Here is a 16,049-nt window from a genome sequence, read left to right as displayed (position 1 = left end):
TCTTTCCCTTCACACCAACATCCCTTATCAGACAGAAAAGTAAAAGCAATGTAAAAGGAAACCTTCTCTGTCCCCAAAAGATGTAATTTCTAATACCTCCCTGGAAGACAGAGACCAAATCTAGTTTCTAAAGCAGGCTCTTGCATGACAGTGCAGAGCGTTTACCATTTTGACATTGGGTTAGTTCAGTAAAACATTTATTATTAAGCAAAAAAAAATTATAAACAAGTTTTATAAGCATCTGGTAGAGGCCAGACATATGCAAACAGAAAACTATCTCTAACAAGCTAGAAGCCAAAAGGCTGGCATAAAAACTGGCAGTATTAAATTTTTATCTGGTTTTCACCTCTCCAAGCATCATTCTGACAAATTTTAGCAATTTGCATCTTCTTGTCCCCTATCCAAGATTCATACCTCACTGAGTTTCCGGTGTAGGTTCTGAAACTCACTGAGTTTCCTGGGAACAGTCCAGTTCTTAGTTTCAGCTCCACCAACTTCTTGTAAACTGACCATGACAGAGTAACAGGGCACTTGTTCTCCATTCTCTTCTAAAACCTTGTGGGGAACAAACCAACAGATAAGGTATACTGCCACTTTGAAAGCAAACAGTGGAACATTTGATCTGCCAGATGATTGACTTGCAAATTCAGTTGTCATGTGAGTCCCACACTTTTCTTACAGTTTGAAGGCTACACATGGGGCAATATCCTTAATGGACTAAATTTTACCCAAAATACTACGTCAGTCCTGAATCTGAATCAGTCCTCCAGCTAACCACTATTACACTTTACATACAGCTCTGCAATGCTGTCCATCAGCAATCACATCTCCCTGACACGTCTTCTTCAAGCAGCTGCATGTATTATTTCAGTGTATAAGGTACCTGCCATGTAGCTTTCTGATTGCTTACCAATACTCCATCTCTCCTATCTGCATTTTCCTGATTGTTCTTCCTTTACTCCCGGCCCTTCTTTCCCAGCTCACCCAGGCACCAGGCAGAGCAGCTCTGCAGCTGGGTCCTGCAGCAGCTGGTGCCGTCTCAGAGCAACTTCTCTGCTCACTTGAGCTATTCTGCATGCACAGACCATGTGGTATCCATGCAGTGTTTATTTCCGAGGGGCTCACAACTTTACAAAAATACTAATGAATCAAGCTGTACAACAACCAGAGGAAGGAGGAGTGATTAACCACATTGTGAAAATGGCAAAACGACAGCAAATAAGTTAAACGATTTTTCTTGAGACAATGGCAGCAGTGTGACCATATTATTTCTTAGTTTGATGAGCCACCCAGAATTTCATCCTTATGTCTTAATGGTAACAGATTTTTGTTTACTTATTTTAAGGAGACAGCTAAACAGGTTATGAAAAGCAAATAAGGGAAATGCATAAAATACTTCTTTTGGCCAAGCCAAACTCTCAAATGTTTGTTTTAATATACATGCAAATAACAGAAAGGCAATTATAAAATACCACTCTCACACAATGTTTTTGAGGAAAGTAATAATTTTTAAGCTTTTTGTATTTTTTTTTTAATATTTAACTAATCCAATTAGGATAAGAATAAACTTTAAAATTAATATAATTATGATACATTTTCTGAGAAGCCTGTAACAGTCTGACAACACTTAATGCTAGCAACGGATACTTTGATGAGCAGCTACATCACCATTGTAAAAGACACACAGCTAAAATGCATCTTCATATTTTTAGGCTGTTCAGAGCTGTACATGGAGAATACTCCCTGTGATGCACTCCTAAAGCTGCGCATGGACCACTGGAAAACCCAATCTGAGGCCTAGATTTCACACGTCTCTGTTAAAAAGCTGCAGCAGCACCTGGACAGAATACAAAGCACCAGCCTGGATGTCTGAAAGTGTGCCTCGTTCCCAGCACAGCTATTTCAGGAACTGCCTTTCTCCTGCCAGACTACTGCAGAAAGATGATTGAATAACCTCCAAAATGTAGGTCAGAAGGACCTGGCACAGAGGGACTGGGATCTCCTGGGACAGCTCCTGCCACGTCTACCCAAGCTAGATTGGATCTGTGTTTGTAGGCAACTCACAAACACCTCCTGGTAGCCGCTTTTGAAAAGTGGGAGATCAGTGCTGAAAACATCGATTGGAGTCATGCGTATCATGTTCCATTTGTCCCCAGGGCAGGGATTTGCACATGTACAGAGTCATCTGAACTGTAACTGTCAAGAGACAGTCATTCCCCTGGAAGCGTATTCTCAAATGGGAAGGCTTAGTACTCCTGTTATCAAGTTAGGTTCCATGTGCGAAATTCTAATTACTAGATGGAGGCAGATTACAACTTCCTTCAAATATCCACATGTAAATCTCTGAAAGTCTTCAGGATCTTCTTAAGAACATAAATTTTTTTACCAATTTAACTACTTGTGCGTTTGTTTTTCCAAATGGAAAACACACAGAAAAATGGGACATTAGGGGGGGGAGTCTTCTAAACCAGGAGATCTAGTCCTTTTCTTTAACAGGTACCATCTCATACAACTGCTATTATGAATTAATTTAAACTTTTGAAGCAATTCTTTTTTCATCCCTGTTATACTAAAAGTCTGCTTTAGACACTCACCCTGGTCAATCGCTTCATTGGAAGTTTCCTTTCAATTTCCAAACTGATTTCTCATTTGTTCCAACACCTCTTCACCCCTCCCTTATGTTTACCCTTATTGATGTGTTTCTACAGACAGCCCCATTCCTCTGAGTGTCCCTTTTGCTAAGCTAAGCAAACTAAAGTGCTTTCACAATCATTTCTCATGGGAGTTCCTCATTCAATCCATTCAAATCCACCCTTCTCAAACGCAATGGCCTAGCACCTGCAGAGCAACTCTAACACTTCCTCGTCTCCAATGGAAACTCCTCTCCTGATATATTTGAGGGCCACCTTTGCCTTTTTCACACCAGCAGCCCACGCAAGACAAACTGCACATCTGACAAGCCACCAGTGTACCTACAGCTTCTAGCCAAAAGGTGCTCCCACGGGTCAGAGCCAAAGCTCAGAGCTCCTGTGGAAGGTCGAACCTCACGTGCCACGCTGTGAGATTTCACCGCACATCTATTACTCCCATCCTAAAAACCATCCAGGTCTTTTTAAGAACCATCCAAACCCTCATTCCAGCTCTGATTCTTCATGAGCATAAACTCATGGTCTCTCACAATCAGTCCCTAGGATGGCATTGCCACAAGTCTCCTCCTCAGCCCTTTCTCAGCCCCTTTCCTCAGCTAACATGAGTCTTTCAGGTTATTCACTGCTACTTACCCAGCAAGGACAGAATCAGTCTTCAAGTACCTAAAGAGGCTTCAAGGTATTTTTTGCACTGGCAGCAACTCCATAGCCTCAAGACAATGTAAAGATTAACTATTTCGGAACTTACTGTCTACTAGCATGCCATAGACACCCAGTCCACAAAGGGTAAATACTTCTACCTTCTCCCTATGAAGCACAAAGTCCCAAAGTACACAGAAAGAGATATGAACAAGGATATCAGCACACCTACATCCATTAATAAAAACTGGAACACATACACCAGAGGTGAGCACCTCTTACCAGCGTGTGTGGTGTGGTAACAGTAAGAAACATTCAATGAAAAAAAGCCAAAACAAATGAGGAACAAATATTATTAAATATTTTCCAGGAGAAGCTCTAGCTATTAGCTGCAGTAGGTAAAATGTAAACTTAACATTAACAAAAACAGTAATTATGTTCAGTAAAGTAACAAGCTGCCAAGGAAAGCCATCGAATCACCTATTAAAAGCAGTAACAGGCTGGTCCAGACATCCATCAGGAATGATTAAACGTTAACAAAAATCAGTCCAGTCATTAAGCCAGTGAGGAACTGTATGACTCAACCAGAAACTTCCTTCAGTCAGAGCAGCTCTCTGAAACAGCTCACCCAAGACGTGCAGCAGTGACATATGGGCTAACCAGACCGCTGTTAAAAAGTCCCTTTTAAACATAGAAAGACCAGCACACCACCGGTTTCCTCAATTTACAGGAAGCTAATTTTCTTAACTTCCACTGAGCATAAACATCCTAAATTCCAATATATTTAAGCAAGACAAGCTTTTTTTTTCACCTTATTCATATCTACAAACTCCATTCCTTATGGAAGTAATAAATTTTTTAAAAGATGCTATGCTCTGAAAACAGCCTTCTTTCTTCAGAAGAGGCAGAACATCTGCTACAATACGAAAAGATACAAGACAAAAATCATTAAAGCAAGTAGAGCAGGTTAGGTTACGTAGCTGTAAGTTTTATACCTGCTGGAATGAGGGGAATATACCCGGCATGAGGAAGTGACTCACAGAATTAGATGAGCTGTTATCATGGGTCCCCTCATTCTGCACATTCCTACTGTCTTTTTTCAACCTCTAACAACCAGCCAAAACACTGAGTCTCCAAAGATGGTTTTATCAGAAATGCCAGTTATCAAAAGACACCTACAGGTGATTTTTTTTTTCATATTTCATTCACACAGAGATAGCGCATTTACATGACTAAAAACTATGAAGACTGAAAGATTCAAGCTAGGAGAGTAAAAAGAAGTGTGGACACTTATTTTTTTCAAGTATTAAGTAATTCTAATTTTTTATGCATTATCTACTTAACTGATTTAGTCAATCAGTTTAAAAGGTCGATGACAGGCCATTACACTTTCAATTCAAACTCTCTCGCAAAATCTACTTTTACTAAGCTTTTCTGCAAGAAACATAGGGCAGCCAAGTTTTTCTCTCTAAAACCAGAGTGTGACATTCTAGGATTAGCAACAGCATATTTTGCAGATGGGAAGACAATGTCACCTACTCAGGCCCCCTGAAATCATCAACTGCAGCCAGAACATTCCCAAGCAATTAATTAACATGGATAACTACAACATTAATGTTTTCTCCAGCCTACCCTTTGAAGCACAGAGCTACAAACAGCACAATTAATGGAAGCCTACATTTAATTATCTAATCCAGTACTACTTAGAAGTTACTAGTTAAGGCAGCAACTAATTAGAAGCCTCCCCCAACCTTCCTCTTATTTATCAGAACCACCTTCTTATCTTGTGATAAGGGAGATACTGGGCATTTCTGTATGGTGCCCCTTACAAGAAAGCTGCCGTTCTGTGGTTTTGCTGCATGTTATTGCTGTTTTTTAAAACCAGCTGTTTCCAAAATCTACAGAGACTTCTTAAAGACAACTTAAGAGCTTCACTGTTCTCAACTGTGTCACCTGCAAAGAGCATTGGAACAAAAACAAACCCAGATGTTTACACATTTAGAATCTGGTTTTTAAAATGGCATGTTAAGTTTTTAACCTGTTGCATTTATTTCTTCTTTTACAGAATCAGAATCATTAGAATAATCATTCATTCTACAATTGTCTGACTATGTCCAAACGGAAGAGCAGAACAAGACACAAAGGAAAAAGAAAAAAAAAAAAAAGGAAAACTTAACTTCAACTTACTAACAGATTTAAAGAACTTTCTTTCTGGGTATTCTAGTCCCTTGAAACTGTACTGCCATTAAATATAATAATTCAAAACACAAAAAGTGTAAGTACTGCATCTTTGAGACACAGCAGAGAGACAACTGCACCCAAGTATGATAGCATGGTAATATAACAAGAGACTGTTCTCATCAAAAACAATGCCACTAAGACAGCAAATTACCCAAGGCCAAAAGCAGTTCACGTAACACACAAGTATTTTTGTAACTCCATTACAACAATGTTTGAGGACTAGGAATTTTGTATATGCACCACAGTCGTCACTTGGGAAACAGAGGAGTTTAGAAGAGGTTAGAGTTTCACCCCCCCGGACAAGTAAATGTGAATTATACACAGTGTACACAAAGGTATAAGGAAAGTATATAGAGGTTTTTATTCTTTTCTTCATGGAAGTTTCAACTGACCCAGAAGATGAAAAGCCATAGAAAACCCCATACCTCGCCTGAGACAATGAAGGCTTTCCACATGCCAAGATTCTCACACCACCAGTCCGTTCTTGCAATGTGCAGCTGAAGGTCATTGTGCTCTCTCTCCATTAGAGTAATTTCATCCTTCAGCTTAGACACAATCTGTGGAGGAAGTTTATTGATTACAATTGGTAAGAAAAAGCTTGTGCAACATGTCTAGTTGTGTCTTTAGGGACACTAATTGAGAAAGGAAAAAAGGTACAAAAGCAAGGAGAGAAAGAACAATTCACATGGGAAAAGAATTCGTAAGTGACAGAATCTGATGCCTCAAACTTGTAGAACACACAATAATCTTAAAAGGTCAATCCTGATACTAAAATAAAAACAAATTAGAAAATATACTACTATCACACTATCAGCATAAAAGGCACTTTACATAGGATTATATATTATACATTATATGTTTTATATAAGCTTGAAATTACAATTACTGAAATATGAACTACTGAAGACATCCTCCTTACCATTTTCAGATATACATGATGCAGACAAAGAACCTGGGAATAGATTTAATTTCTAGGAACTTAGCTATGTTCACAGTCACTCAGGAAGTTACCACTTAATTCATTTTAGTTTTGGAAAGAGAATGATTGATTATTGTGGAAAGCACACATTTAAGATGTTCTCCTCAAGACACAGCTCCCCATCATAATCTCATAACGGAGAAATAGTGTATCTCATCACATCAGCAAGAAAATAAGTAACTATACATACTGCTAGGAGACAGCATGAGAAGAAAAGGTGGAAGCATACATAAGATGAGACATTAGAAACACAGCAAAAGAAGGTAGCACTTTTTTTTAAAATATGATATACCACAAAGTCAAATTTATGTCTTAGTTGTACAACTTCCACCACAAGTGATATATCCTATAGAGCTACAGTAATTCTGTCTTTTTTCAGAATTTGTCTCATGTAAGATGTGAAATATTATCTACGTGACAGACATAAAACAACCTACTACCATATACCTTAAAAATTAAAACTAGAATGCTACAGAAATAAATTATATAGCCCAACTCACGCATACACAAGCACACCCACTTTTGTTTAGTACTTCTAACTCTTTTTGCCCATGGTACATATTTTAACTTAAAACCTAGTTGGTTATAAGAGCATCTCTTACAATTTCTCAAAGTGAGTTTTATGTTCACTCCTGGTACAGGTCCACTGGAAGTACAGAAGATGTGAAGAAGTTAACATAAAATCCCTCCAACTTCCACACAATTCCTGATACAGACGGAGGCATTTTTCCCTTCAGTAAAGTCCATTTAATTTCAACAATTGTGTCACGCAGTTTTATTTGAAAATATAGCTTAGCAAGCACTAGAAAGTGGGGAATGTTGAAGTTTTACCCTGTTACTGAGGACGACTGAACTCTAGGGAGAATTGGTCCCTGCACACCTACTGTGGTTGCACAGGATGGCAGGAGACTGCACTCACGGACCTGAAGGAGACAGCCGCTGAGATTTGGGCATGAGACACACACTGGAGGTGGCACCACAGTCACACATCTCCAAAGACCAAGCTGTCTTCTACGACAATGGGCCTTGTATGCCAGAGACGCTGCCTCAGACTGCTTGTCATTTTTTCATGCCATCTTTGCTACTCCTTATATTCCACAGAAAGAACTGAAATAAGACTTCTCCCTACAGAGCATTTTGTTTTCAAGCTAGCAGCATTCCCTGTGCAAGACAAATGAGCAGTTTTCTTCCCTGACTGACTGGCATCTGAGTTCCATGGTGCTAGAAGCCGACTAAAGATGTACACACATGTTTTGTATGGGTCTCGCAGCAAAGGTGTTTCAAAAAGAGAAAACAAATCACTCAGGAACAGCTTGAGGTTAAAAAAATTAATACAAAATGTGCGTGACATTCCCCTTCATATGGCACAAAACTGGGGAATTTCTAGAAACTTTTTTTTTACTCCATACAACCAAGAACCAAATTTTTACCTGTCACATCTAGACGAGAAAAGAATAAAGTCCCTGTGACAAGGTGCTCTCAACACTGTTAACCCTAACTATCCATTTAAAGGCTCCGCAGATAAATGCTACTGCAGTAATACAAGTGTAAAAGAAAAAAAAAATAGAAGGGACACATCCATGCTCTTACTACTCCAAACAGTAGTGGCTGGATGACAGCCAAGAGGTATTTGCAGCCATTTGAGGCCACACACAGAGCAGGGCAGAGCAGCTGTGAGCAGGACACCCCAGAATAGCTGCAGACACATTTCCAGTTGTCTGCAGTAACCTCTGGCAGAAGGGAGATGTGGAAGGGACAGAGGGAGTGAAGCTAGCCAGGGTGGCCTCCAACACTACTGTCCACATCTTTCTCTTAGCGGTAGCTATCTCCAGAGCTGAGGCAGCAAAGAACGAGGAAGGTGTCATCTTCTGTTCAGACCAGCATCTTAGCACTTACCCTGAGTGAAGGAACGAATGTAAGAACTCAGGTCCCAATAAATGGCTAATGCCCAGCTATATTTTTGTCATCTCAAGCAGGAGGCCACTTCAGGGGGACACCCTAACTATTGGTTTGTCTCACCCACCGCCTACCACTTGCAGCCAATCTCATTACACCTGAAAATCTTGGCCCAGCTGCATCTGAACACCAGTCCTGTAATATCATCTTTGGTAGCAATGCAAATGAGTTGGCCTAAGCCAAATGCCAATCACTTGCTTCTGCCCGAATATGCTTAACTGTTGCGCTTTGCAAAGAGAAGATGTTTTTTATTTATTTTTTTTTTTATCCAAGCCCAGGGAGACAAAGTTTCACATCCCTCAGAATTTGTAGTCTCATTAAAGCGTGCGCTGCAGATTTCTCCTAGCTCCTTATAAAGGAAATCAGTCACTGTTATAGGTTTGGGGGGTTTTTTCCCCCCCTTTATTTGAGCAAGCCAGTCACAACTGTAGAGATTATGAATTTGTGCTGTGCTATTTCAATGCCAGCAGAGGGAGCAGAAGTTAACTAGTACATCGCTACACTGCAGTGCTGCAGATACAGCAGGGACATGAAACCAGCTGCCATACAGAATTGCACAGACATACAGGTGGGCAGAGATGTAAGAAAGAAACACTATGTACCACCAACAAAGCAGCAAGACCACTGGGATAGAAGTCGTTATTCTATGAAAAACAAAGAAATATAAATAATATTTGCAATTTTAGTTACAATATATTTTAAAAATTGGAAAAAATAAAGAATTAAAACTAAGCTCTGATTTTAACAGGCTGATTGAAATAGCAATCTGACCTCTCCAAAAAGAACCTCAGACAACTGGATATTACGTAAACACACACATAATATTTAAAAAAAAAAAAAGACTGAAGACACTAAAGGTGCTTACCTTTTTGTCGGGTTTTGGTGAATTACATATGGAATTTAGAGCTTGTTTCTTATATGCAAGCTTGTCATTTAGCTGGCGAAGTTTATTTGCAGCATAACTGGCCTGTTCATTAATTCCTGTACTGCATTCTTCAGTAGCTTCTTCACAACCTTGGCTCTACAGAGGAATAGAGGATGGGAGTAACTGCATCACTAATATGAAAAAGGAGACAGTTATTGTTTGCTCCATAAGCATTTTATGTATAAGAACACTTATTCTTGATATAGATGAAAAAGTATAACAGATTCTAACAGATATTCCAAACATCAGATCCAACACGAAACATAAGTCTGATAAAAAAAAAACAAAACACAACCCTAACAGACAAAGCCTCATTACCATTTATACTACAGCTCTTTGGCAACTCTGACCAACTGTGTAAAACGACCTTCAAGCTAAGGCTTTGGTGCAAACGAGAGGCAGAATCAACGTTTATTTGAAAAGCAACAACAGCTTAGTAGTCATGATCAATATTCACAGCCAGATAGAAAACCAAATACTTAGCTCTGAGCTGAAAGATAAGGGGGGGTGGTAGGGGGAGGGAAAGGAGAGGGGAGGGACACAAAACCAGAAAAACACCAGTTCTAACAAACACTCCTGCCTCCCACAAACCTTCACAAAACAGATTTATCAGCCTGCAGAACGATCTAAACCAACTCCTTTCTCTCATAAACAGATTTTACTACTGTTTTTAGAAGCATTAATAAAAATGTGTTAAAAGCACATATGCATTAAACTCATAAATCAATTTCATACATTCATTCAGACAAACCAATAGCTTTTTCTATCTTTTGTACTACAGGCATGCAATAAAATAGAAAACTTCACATCTTTCAGTGACATTCTCTTTAATATCTTTTGGCATTTGCCTCAGCCTCCCCTTTCTTACTGTACTTCCCCAAATAGGCACTAAGACCTTGAGATCAAGGAAACAGCACTGTGATGTTACCGTTGCCATGTTCAAAGATCTCTCAAGTCTGTTTGTGACTGAATATATCTCATCTGTGGGAAGCTATGAATCTAATCTCATGAACAAGAGTTCTGTGTTATTTAATGATATTCCCACTAGGGAAGCTGTATCTTTATATAATTAACAAAAAGCTAACAGAAGGAAGGCTCATACTCTACTAAATTCTGTGTGTTTTAGAGGAGACAATCCTACTGTAAATTCTGCAGTATTGTATTTAACATCTTAGTAAAAGAAGTCTGAGAAGGGATACAGTAGGAACAATAATCAATCTCCTCAGTGTGATCCTCATATGAGAAGGTAACATAATGCAGAAATCACGAGTTTTTGTCTAAAAAAATCCATGCCCTTTTCCAGCTCTGCATTTGCCTGCTATTTGGCTGAGCAAATAACATTCGCTCTCTGCCCCGTCCTTTCTTTCTATTCTGCATGGACTATAAACTCCTTGTGTACAGCAAGCTCATGGAAGTCTTGTCTCCTGGCACTACAATAATACAAATAATTATTAACACCACTGGATGTTATTCAAAATGCTATTAAACAGAACCATCTAAAAAAACCCCTTATACTTGTTGGAAAGCACAGAGGTCAAAAAGAATCAAAAATGCTATTTTCAACACTGAAGAATTAAGACTTTTCATATGAAGTTTGCTTCTAGTAATCAAAGGATTGCAATTAATTACAAATCAGTAAGGCTCTGTTCCCAGAAGTAGACTACATGATTTCTCTGTCTTTAACATTTCAGACACTTACAACAAAAAACACTGCTGAATCACTACGTTTATCACAAAAATGCTAGAATTATAAGGTATCAAGTTATCTGTATTCAAATTATCAAATTTATCAAATAACCAACCAACACAACACTCAAAGCTGAGATCATAAAGGATGATGCTATTTTCCCCGACTGCTAAACTGATAATGACTTCTATTTCTGTGAGCACTGCAGAACACAAAATTTGGGCCTATTTTAATGATCTGACCCACGCAGCACCAACGCAACCATCAGACCCTCTTTCTTCAAAGTGCTGAATGCAGGCACAGCTTGCTTCTGTATTTTTACATCTACTCATGACCTTTCAAAGGAGGTTTGTTCAAGGAGCAAAAAGCAATGATGGATTGGAAGGAAGAAAGAGCTTGTTCCACATGCAGTAGAACCAGCAGAGTTTGGCCTTGCCCTAATTCCTATCCTCATTTGATTTTCTCATGTTTAATCAGGGCTTAGCCTTTAGGTTAAAAATAAGGAAAAACATCAGATTTCTCAGCTGTAGTTTCCTATACATAGGGAGGGAAAAAAAGCAAACTTATTTCACCAACATTTAAAAGCCCATTGGAAGCTTCAGAAAAAATTATTTCTTATAGTTTTTATTTCACCTCAGAGCCCCTGAAACATAGCACAGACTCATTAGAATGCTCTATCCAAGAGACGCCCTAACAGTATACGTGACTTAATTTGTTGTTAAAAAATTAAAAATAAAAAAAACGTTAACCATATAAGCAAACTTAGAAGTCTATTAGTCTTTAAGGTTTCACAGCAGATGCGGCCTTCAAATCTGGCACATAGATATCCAAGGATTCAGAAGAAGGACAGATAATAGTGATATCAAAAATCTCATTTTTCAGCAGCTATAGTAAATGTTATCTCACAGAGGACAGCTAGCCCTGAAGTGTTGTGTCAGTTTTCTTGAAGAAACGGTTATCTATATTAGACTCTGAATAAAATATAGGAAGAGATTAAAAGGCACAATGTTTAATACTTGGAAAGTTCTGGACAAAATCAGTAACAGTCTTTTCTCAAAGTCACCATGATGGCAAACACAAGGACAGAAAGTCTTTGAAGCAACTACCACCCTCAACACACAGCTGAGTTAGCAGTGAGGAAAGTAGAAAAGGTGTCTTGAATCTTTTATCAAGGAAACGAATGCAGGCAGAAACAAACAACAAAAAACTCAGCAATCTCCAAAAGTTCATACTGGAAGTAACTCACAACAGCTCATCTCTGCAGATTTGCTGATATACAGACTATGGAGACTATGATAGCTCATCAACAGAAACAAGTTACATTTAAGCAGTAAATACAAAAGCCTCATCTTCTGAAAAATTGTTTCTAAATAGGAGAACATAGATCAGCACCTCCAGATTCTGCTTCTTATTTGTCCATTTAGATCCAGCTTTACACAAATTCTTACACTTCATTTTGTTCTGAGCACGTTCACATGTAAAATGAAGATATTAATGCTATCCGAAGTGGCAGCCTGACTGAAAGATGCTCAGTAGTCCGAGAGATGCTCTTGTCAAAATGTTCTTGGATAACTGTAACACAAGGTCCCCCAACATGACCGATTTAGAGAAACCAATGAAAAAACCTGCCCAAGAGGGCTGCTGTTAGGTTACTGCTTATGACCTTTTGAATGCTCTGGTTTAGTATTTCCAGTTCTAGTGATATTTTAGTCAGTTTTATCTTCCAACATAAACTATTAATTTACTCAATACATTCATTTTAAAGGCACCAAGATTATATTTTTCATTACTTTCTCTCCTCTTTTGCACAACTTTTAATATGCATGCACAGCGGACAGGGACAGATGCTGTCTAGGCAGAAACCTGCTGAGGTTTCGGCAAGATTTCCTTCATTGAAAAGCAGAGCAGCTGAGCCTGCATGAGGTATGTTTTGCATTCACTGATACTAAGGAGCATAGCAAAAGATATGGAATAAAAAAGGCTTGAAGATCTGAAATATGTACTTCAACTACAGTTTAAGTAGCCAGTCACTTTGTACCATTTTTGTTTCAAAGAGCTTGAAAACACACTGGGTTTACCTGATGAAAATACAAGAGTGATGATACCTACAAATACATCAGGGAAAAAAAAAAAAAGTAGTCCAAAGCTCAAAGACAGAAGATGCCGCTACATGTTTTACTCAGGATCGTCTTCAGATCACCTTAAATAACAGTGAAAGTCCATGTGACTCACCACTTCATCTTTGTCCTCAGGATTTAGCTGAGCAGAACTTCTTTCTTCTTCCTTCTTGACTGATCTCTCATATAAGTCACTGACAATGAATGAGGGGTAGTATCTGTCCTTTAGGGTTTCATAAACATCTGCCTGAATTCTGTAGAATACTTCAATGCCTTTATTTCCAACGAGACTTTGCTGTATTTCTTTATACAGGGATTTTTCCACGGGTATTTCTCTGCTTTCCACAAAAAAATTCTGATAAATTTCACTCACCAGTTGAGGTATTTCAGCCTGGGTAGCAAGGAGGGAGAGAGAGGGAGAAAAGAATAATTAAAAAATGTTACAAATATCAGGATGACTCAGGGCCCAGGTGCATAATTTGAAGGACGATCAAGCTAATTTCATGCCCAGATGTGTGAGAACACATCTGTGAATGTGTTACTGAGATCAAGCACTTTGCCTGAGCACCTATGCTAAGCAGTCAATTTCACAAGATAAATATTGTTATTTGTTAAGTGAAGAAACAGTTGTGCTCTAAAATTATCATAGCTTCCACATCCACTGCTTTTGAAAGTATGCTCCAAAGGCTGGTATCAAAAGGAAAAAAAAAAAAGTGCTAGAGCAACATTGTGGTCACCATTTTAAGTTCAGATTGTATCAGACTGTTCAGCCGTATTGGCTCTCCCATCTTCTGCTGGATAGGATCAACTCACTTTATATGTGATTATAATCAATTTTTGAGGCAGAGAAGAAAGAAAAAAAGAAAATAAAAAGCACACCTCAAGAGACATTTACCCATACACGAGGCCAAGTATTTCCACTGAGCACAGAACAGTGCACAGAACTGAACTTTGCAGTAATGAACAGGAAAGAGAGGAAGAAACGCAGCACAGCACACAATCATCACTCTGAATTATCATCTCTCTAAACTGACCTTCATTAAAAAGGTTTTACTCACTCCCTTAGTATGGCACAATGTATTTGCCTGCTTTATGTGACAATATCACAGCCCATGGCTGCATGACGCTACTTTTTTGTAATCAAAGCTTCCTCGGTATTGGCAGACAGCCCTTACATTCCATGGAGCAGCAGGAGCACAGTATGTTAGAATCTCTTAAAAAAATGGGAAGTGTTGAATAATAGCACTACACATATTGTTCTATAAGCAAGGAGAGAAGTCACAGCTGAAAGGTCACAAAATGATTTATAGCATCTTTTCCAATCACAAGCAGTTTGCAAATCAAAACTGGTTTACACAACTCTCTCCACAATGCCTGACAAACCCTTTCTATCAACACTGTCTAGCCTGAGTTGGTTATTAGCCATTTCTTCAGATCGTATTAACAGCTCACTACTCATGCTCCACAATTTACCACTTCGGTTACAGGATGTTATTTGTGTTTTCCAATGGACTAGAATCTTTTTACATAGGAGAGTAATAAAATTACAGTGAATAAAAAGTTAACTGATACTTAATAATGAACCTCGTATTTCATGCTATGGTGAATCCTGAAGGTTTAAAACAGTTTCCCCAAAAAAATCCACCCCACTGCTCACAAACAGCAAATTTGTCCTCTACATTTTTGCTCTGCACCATTGCACCAGGGTATTTCTTGCAACTTTAAGTGGTATTTCCTATCCTTGTTTCAGGGTTCTCATTCCCACTTTATTTTAGTACAAATTACAATACAGCATTGTTTTTTCCCCTCTAGCAGTAGTGTGGCATTCTTAGAGAAACTTAGCTGCTTATACAGCAACAGAATAGGGAGAGGAAGAGGTCTTTTAAAGCAAAATCTCTCTGTCAAAAGGATTTAAAAAACATATACACAAATTTTCATCGTTTTGGATTGAATGGGCTACCTGTAATAGGCAAGATGAGACGTTTATGTATAGACTATCAAACAGTAATGTACTTTGAAGTTTCACATGAGCTGATATAACTAAAGCCAATATATTACTACAAGTTTTTTCTTTGGTGGAGGGGGAAATAATTCTACTACTTTTGCACATTATGTATCCTTTTTGTAAAAAGGTCATGTTGCTACACAAAACAACAGTAAACCATAATCAAAACAGTCCACAGTTTTTAACGGCCATATTATCCCCATATATTGACACAAAGAGGTTAAAAAAACCTGAATTGCTTAGCACCCATCCTACACTATTGCTATTTTAAAAACATAAATACAAAGACATTTCCTAACATCAAGATCACAGCAAGCAGAGATTCCAGTTAATGTACAAGCCCCATGGACTTGCAATTTCTTCCACCTTGTTAGCGTTCCTCAGATACTCCACAGACTCCCAAAGACCGATCAAAGCCATCTTGTCCATCCTTCCCATGTAGATTCGGAAGTGCTCTCGGTATGAAGAGTTGGCCAAAATTTCTTCAAACTGAAGAATCTGAAGAAAGTAAAACTAAGAGTAAAACCTGGGAAAACACCCAACTCTAGCTTCTCTCCATCCTTTATGGGGAAAAAAAAATCTTTTCACTTGATGTGCCCTCAGAGCACCATGCATCCCATAAATATGTGAACTAGATTCAACTGCACAGACCTTCTGCAGTAATAGTTTTGCTTCATTAAAAAAAAAAAAAGAAATATGAGTTTTAAGTACTTAGAAAATAAATGCATCCATGCTCCTACCAGATAGAAAACGTTTCCACATGTTTTCTGTCCAGGAGGTAAGATTACATTTAAAAGGACTAAGATGGCACTCCAAGTCATTCACAAAATGCTATTGCCAAAAATTTAGCTT

The 16,049-nt window shown here is 38.5% G+C and overlaps 1 protein-coding gene across 1 annotated transcript in view; it reads right to left on the bottom strand.

Annotated features, from left to right (window-relative positions):
- The window catches only part of SNX25 (sorting nexin 25), a gene marked incomplete at its 5' end in the record, with an annotated part of 28,125 nt that extends 12,430 nt beyond the window's left edge, over positions 1-15,695 (bottom strand). Inside the window, 5 exons of the mRNA XM_010083737.1 lie at positions 415-555; positions 5,954-6,085; positions 9,329-9,484; positions 13,308-13,583; positions 15,564-15,695. Coding sequence (XP_010082039.1) covers positions 415-555; positions 5,954-6,085; positions 9,329-9,484; positions 13,308-13,583; positions 15,564-15,695 — 837 coding nt within the window. The remainder of the gene's footprint in view (positions 1-414; positions 556-5,953; positions 6,086-9,328; positions 9,485-13,307; positions 13,584-15,563) is intronic.
- Positions 15,696-16,049: the final 354 nt, after the last annotated feature.

The sequence above is a fragment of the Pterocles gutturalis genome, unplaced genomic scaffold (assembly GCF_000699245.1).
Source record: "Pterocles gutturalis isolate BGI_N339 unplaced genomic scaffold, ASM69924v1 scaffold7235, whole genome shotgun sequence".
Lineage (NCBI taxonomy): Eukaryota > Metazoa > Chordata > Aves > Pterocliformes > Pteroclidae > Pterocles > Pterocles gutturalis.
Note: the sequence above shows the minus strand (reverse complement) of the source record. Positions and strands in the feature narration are given on the sequence as shown.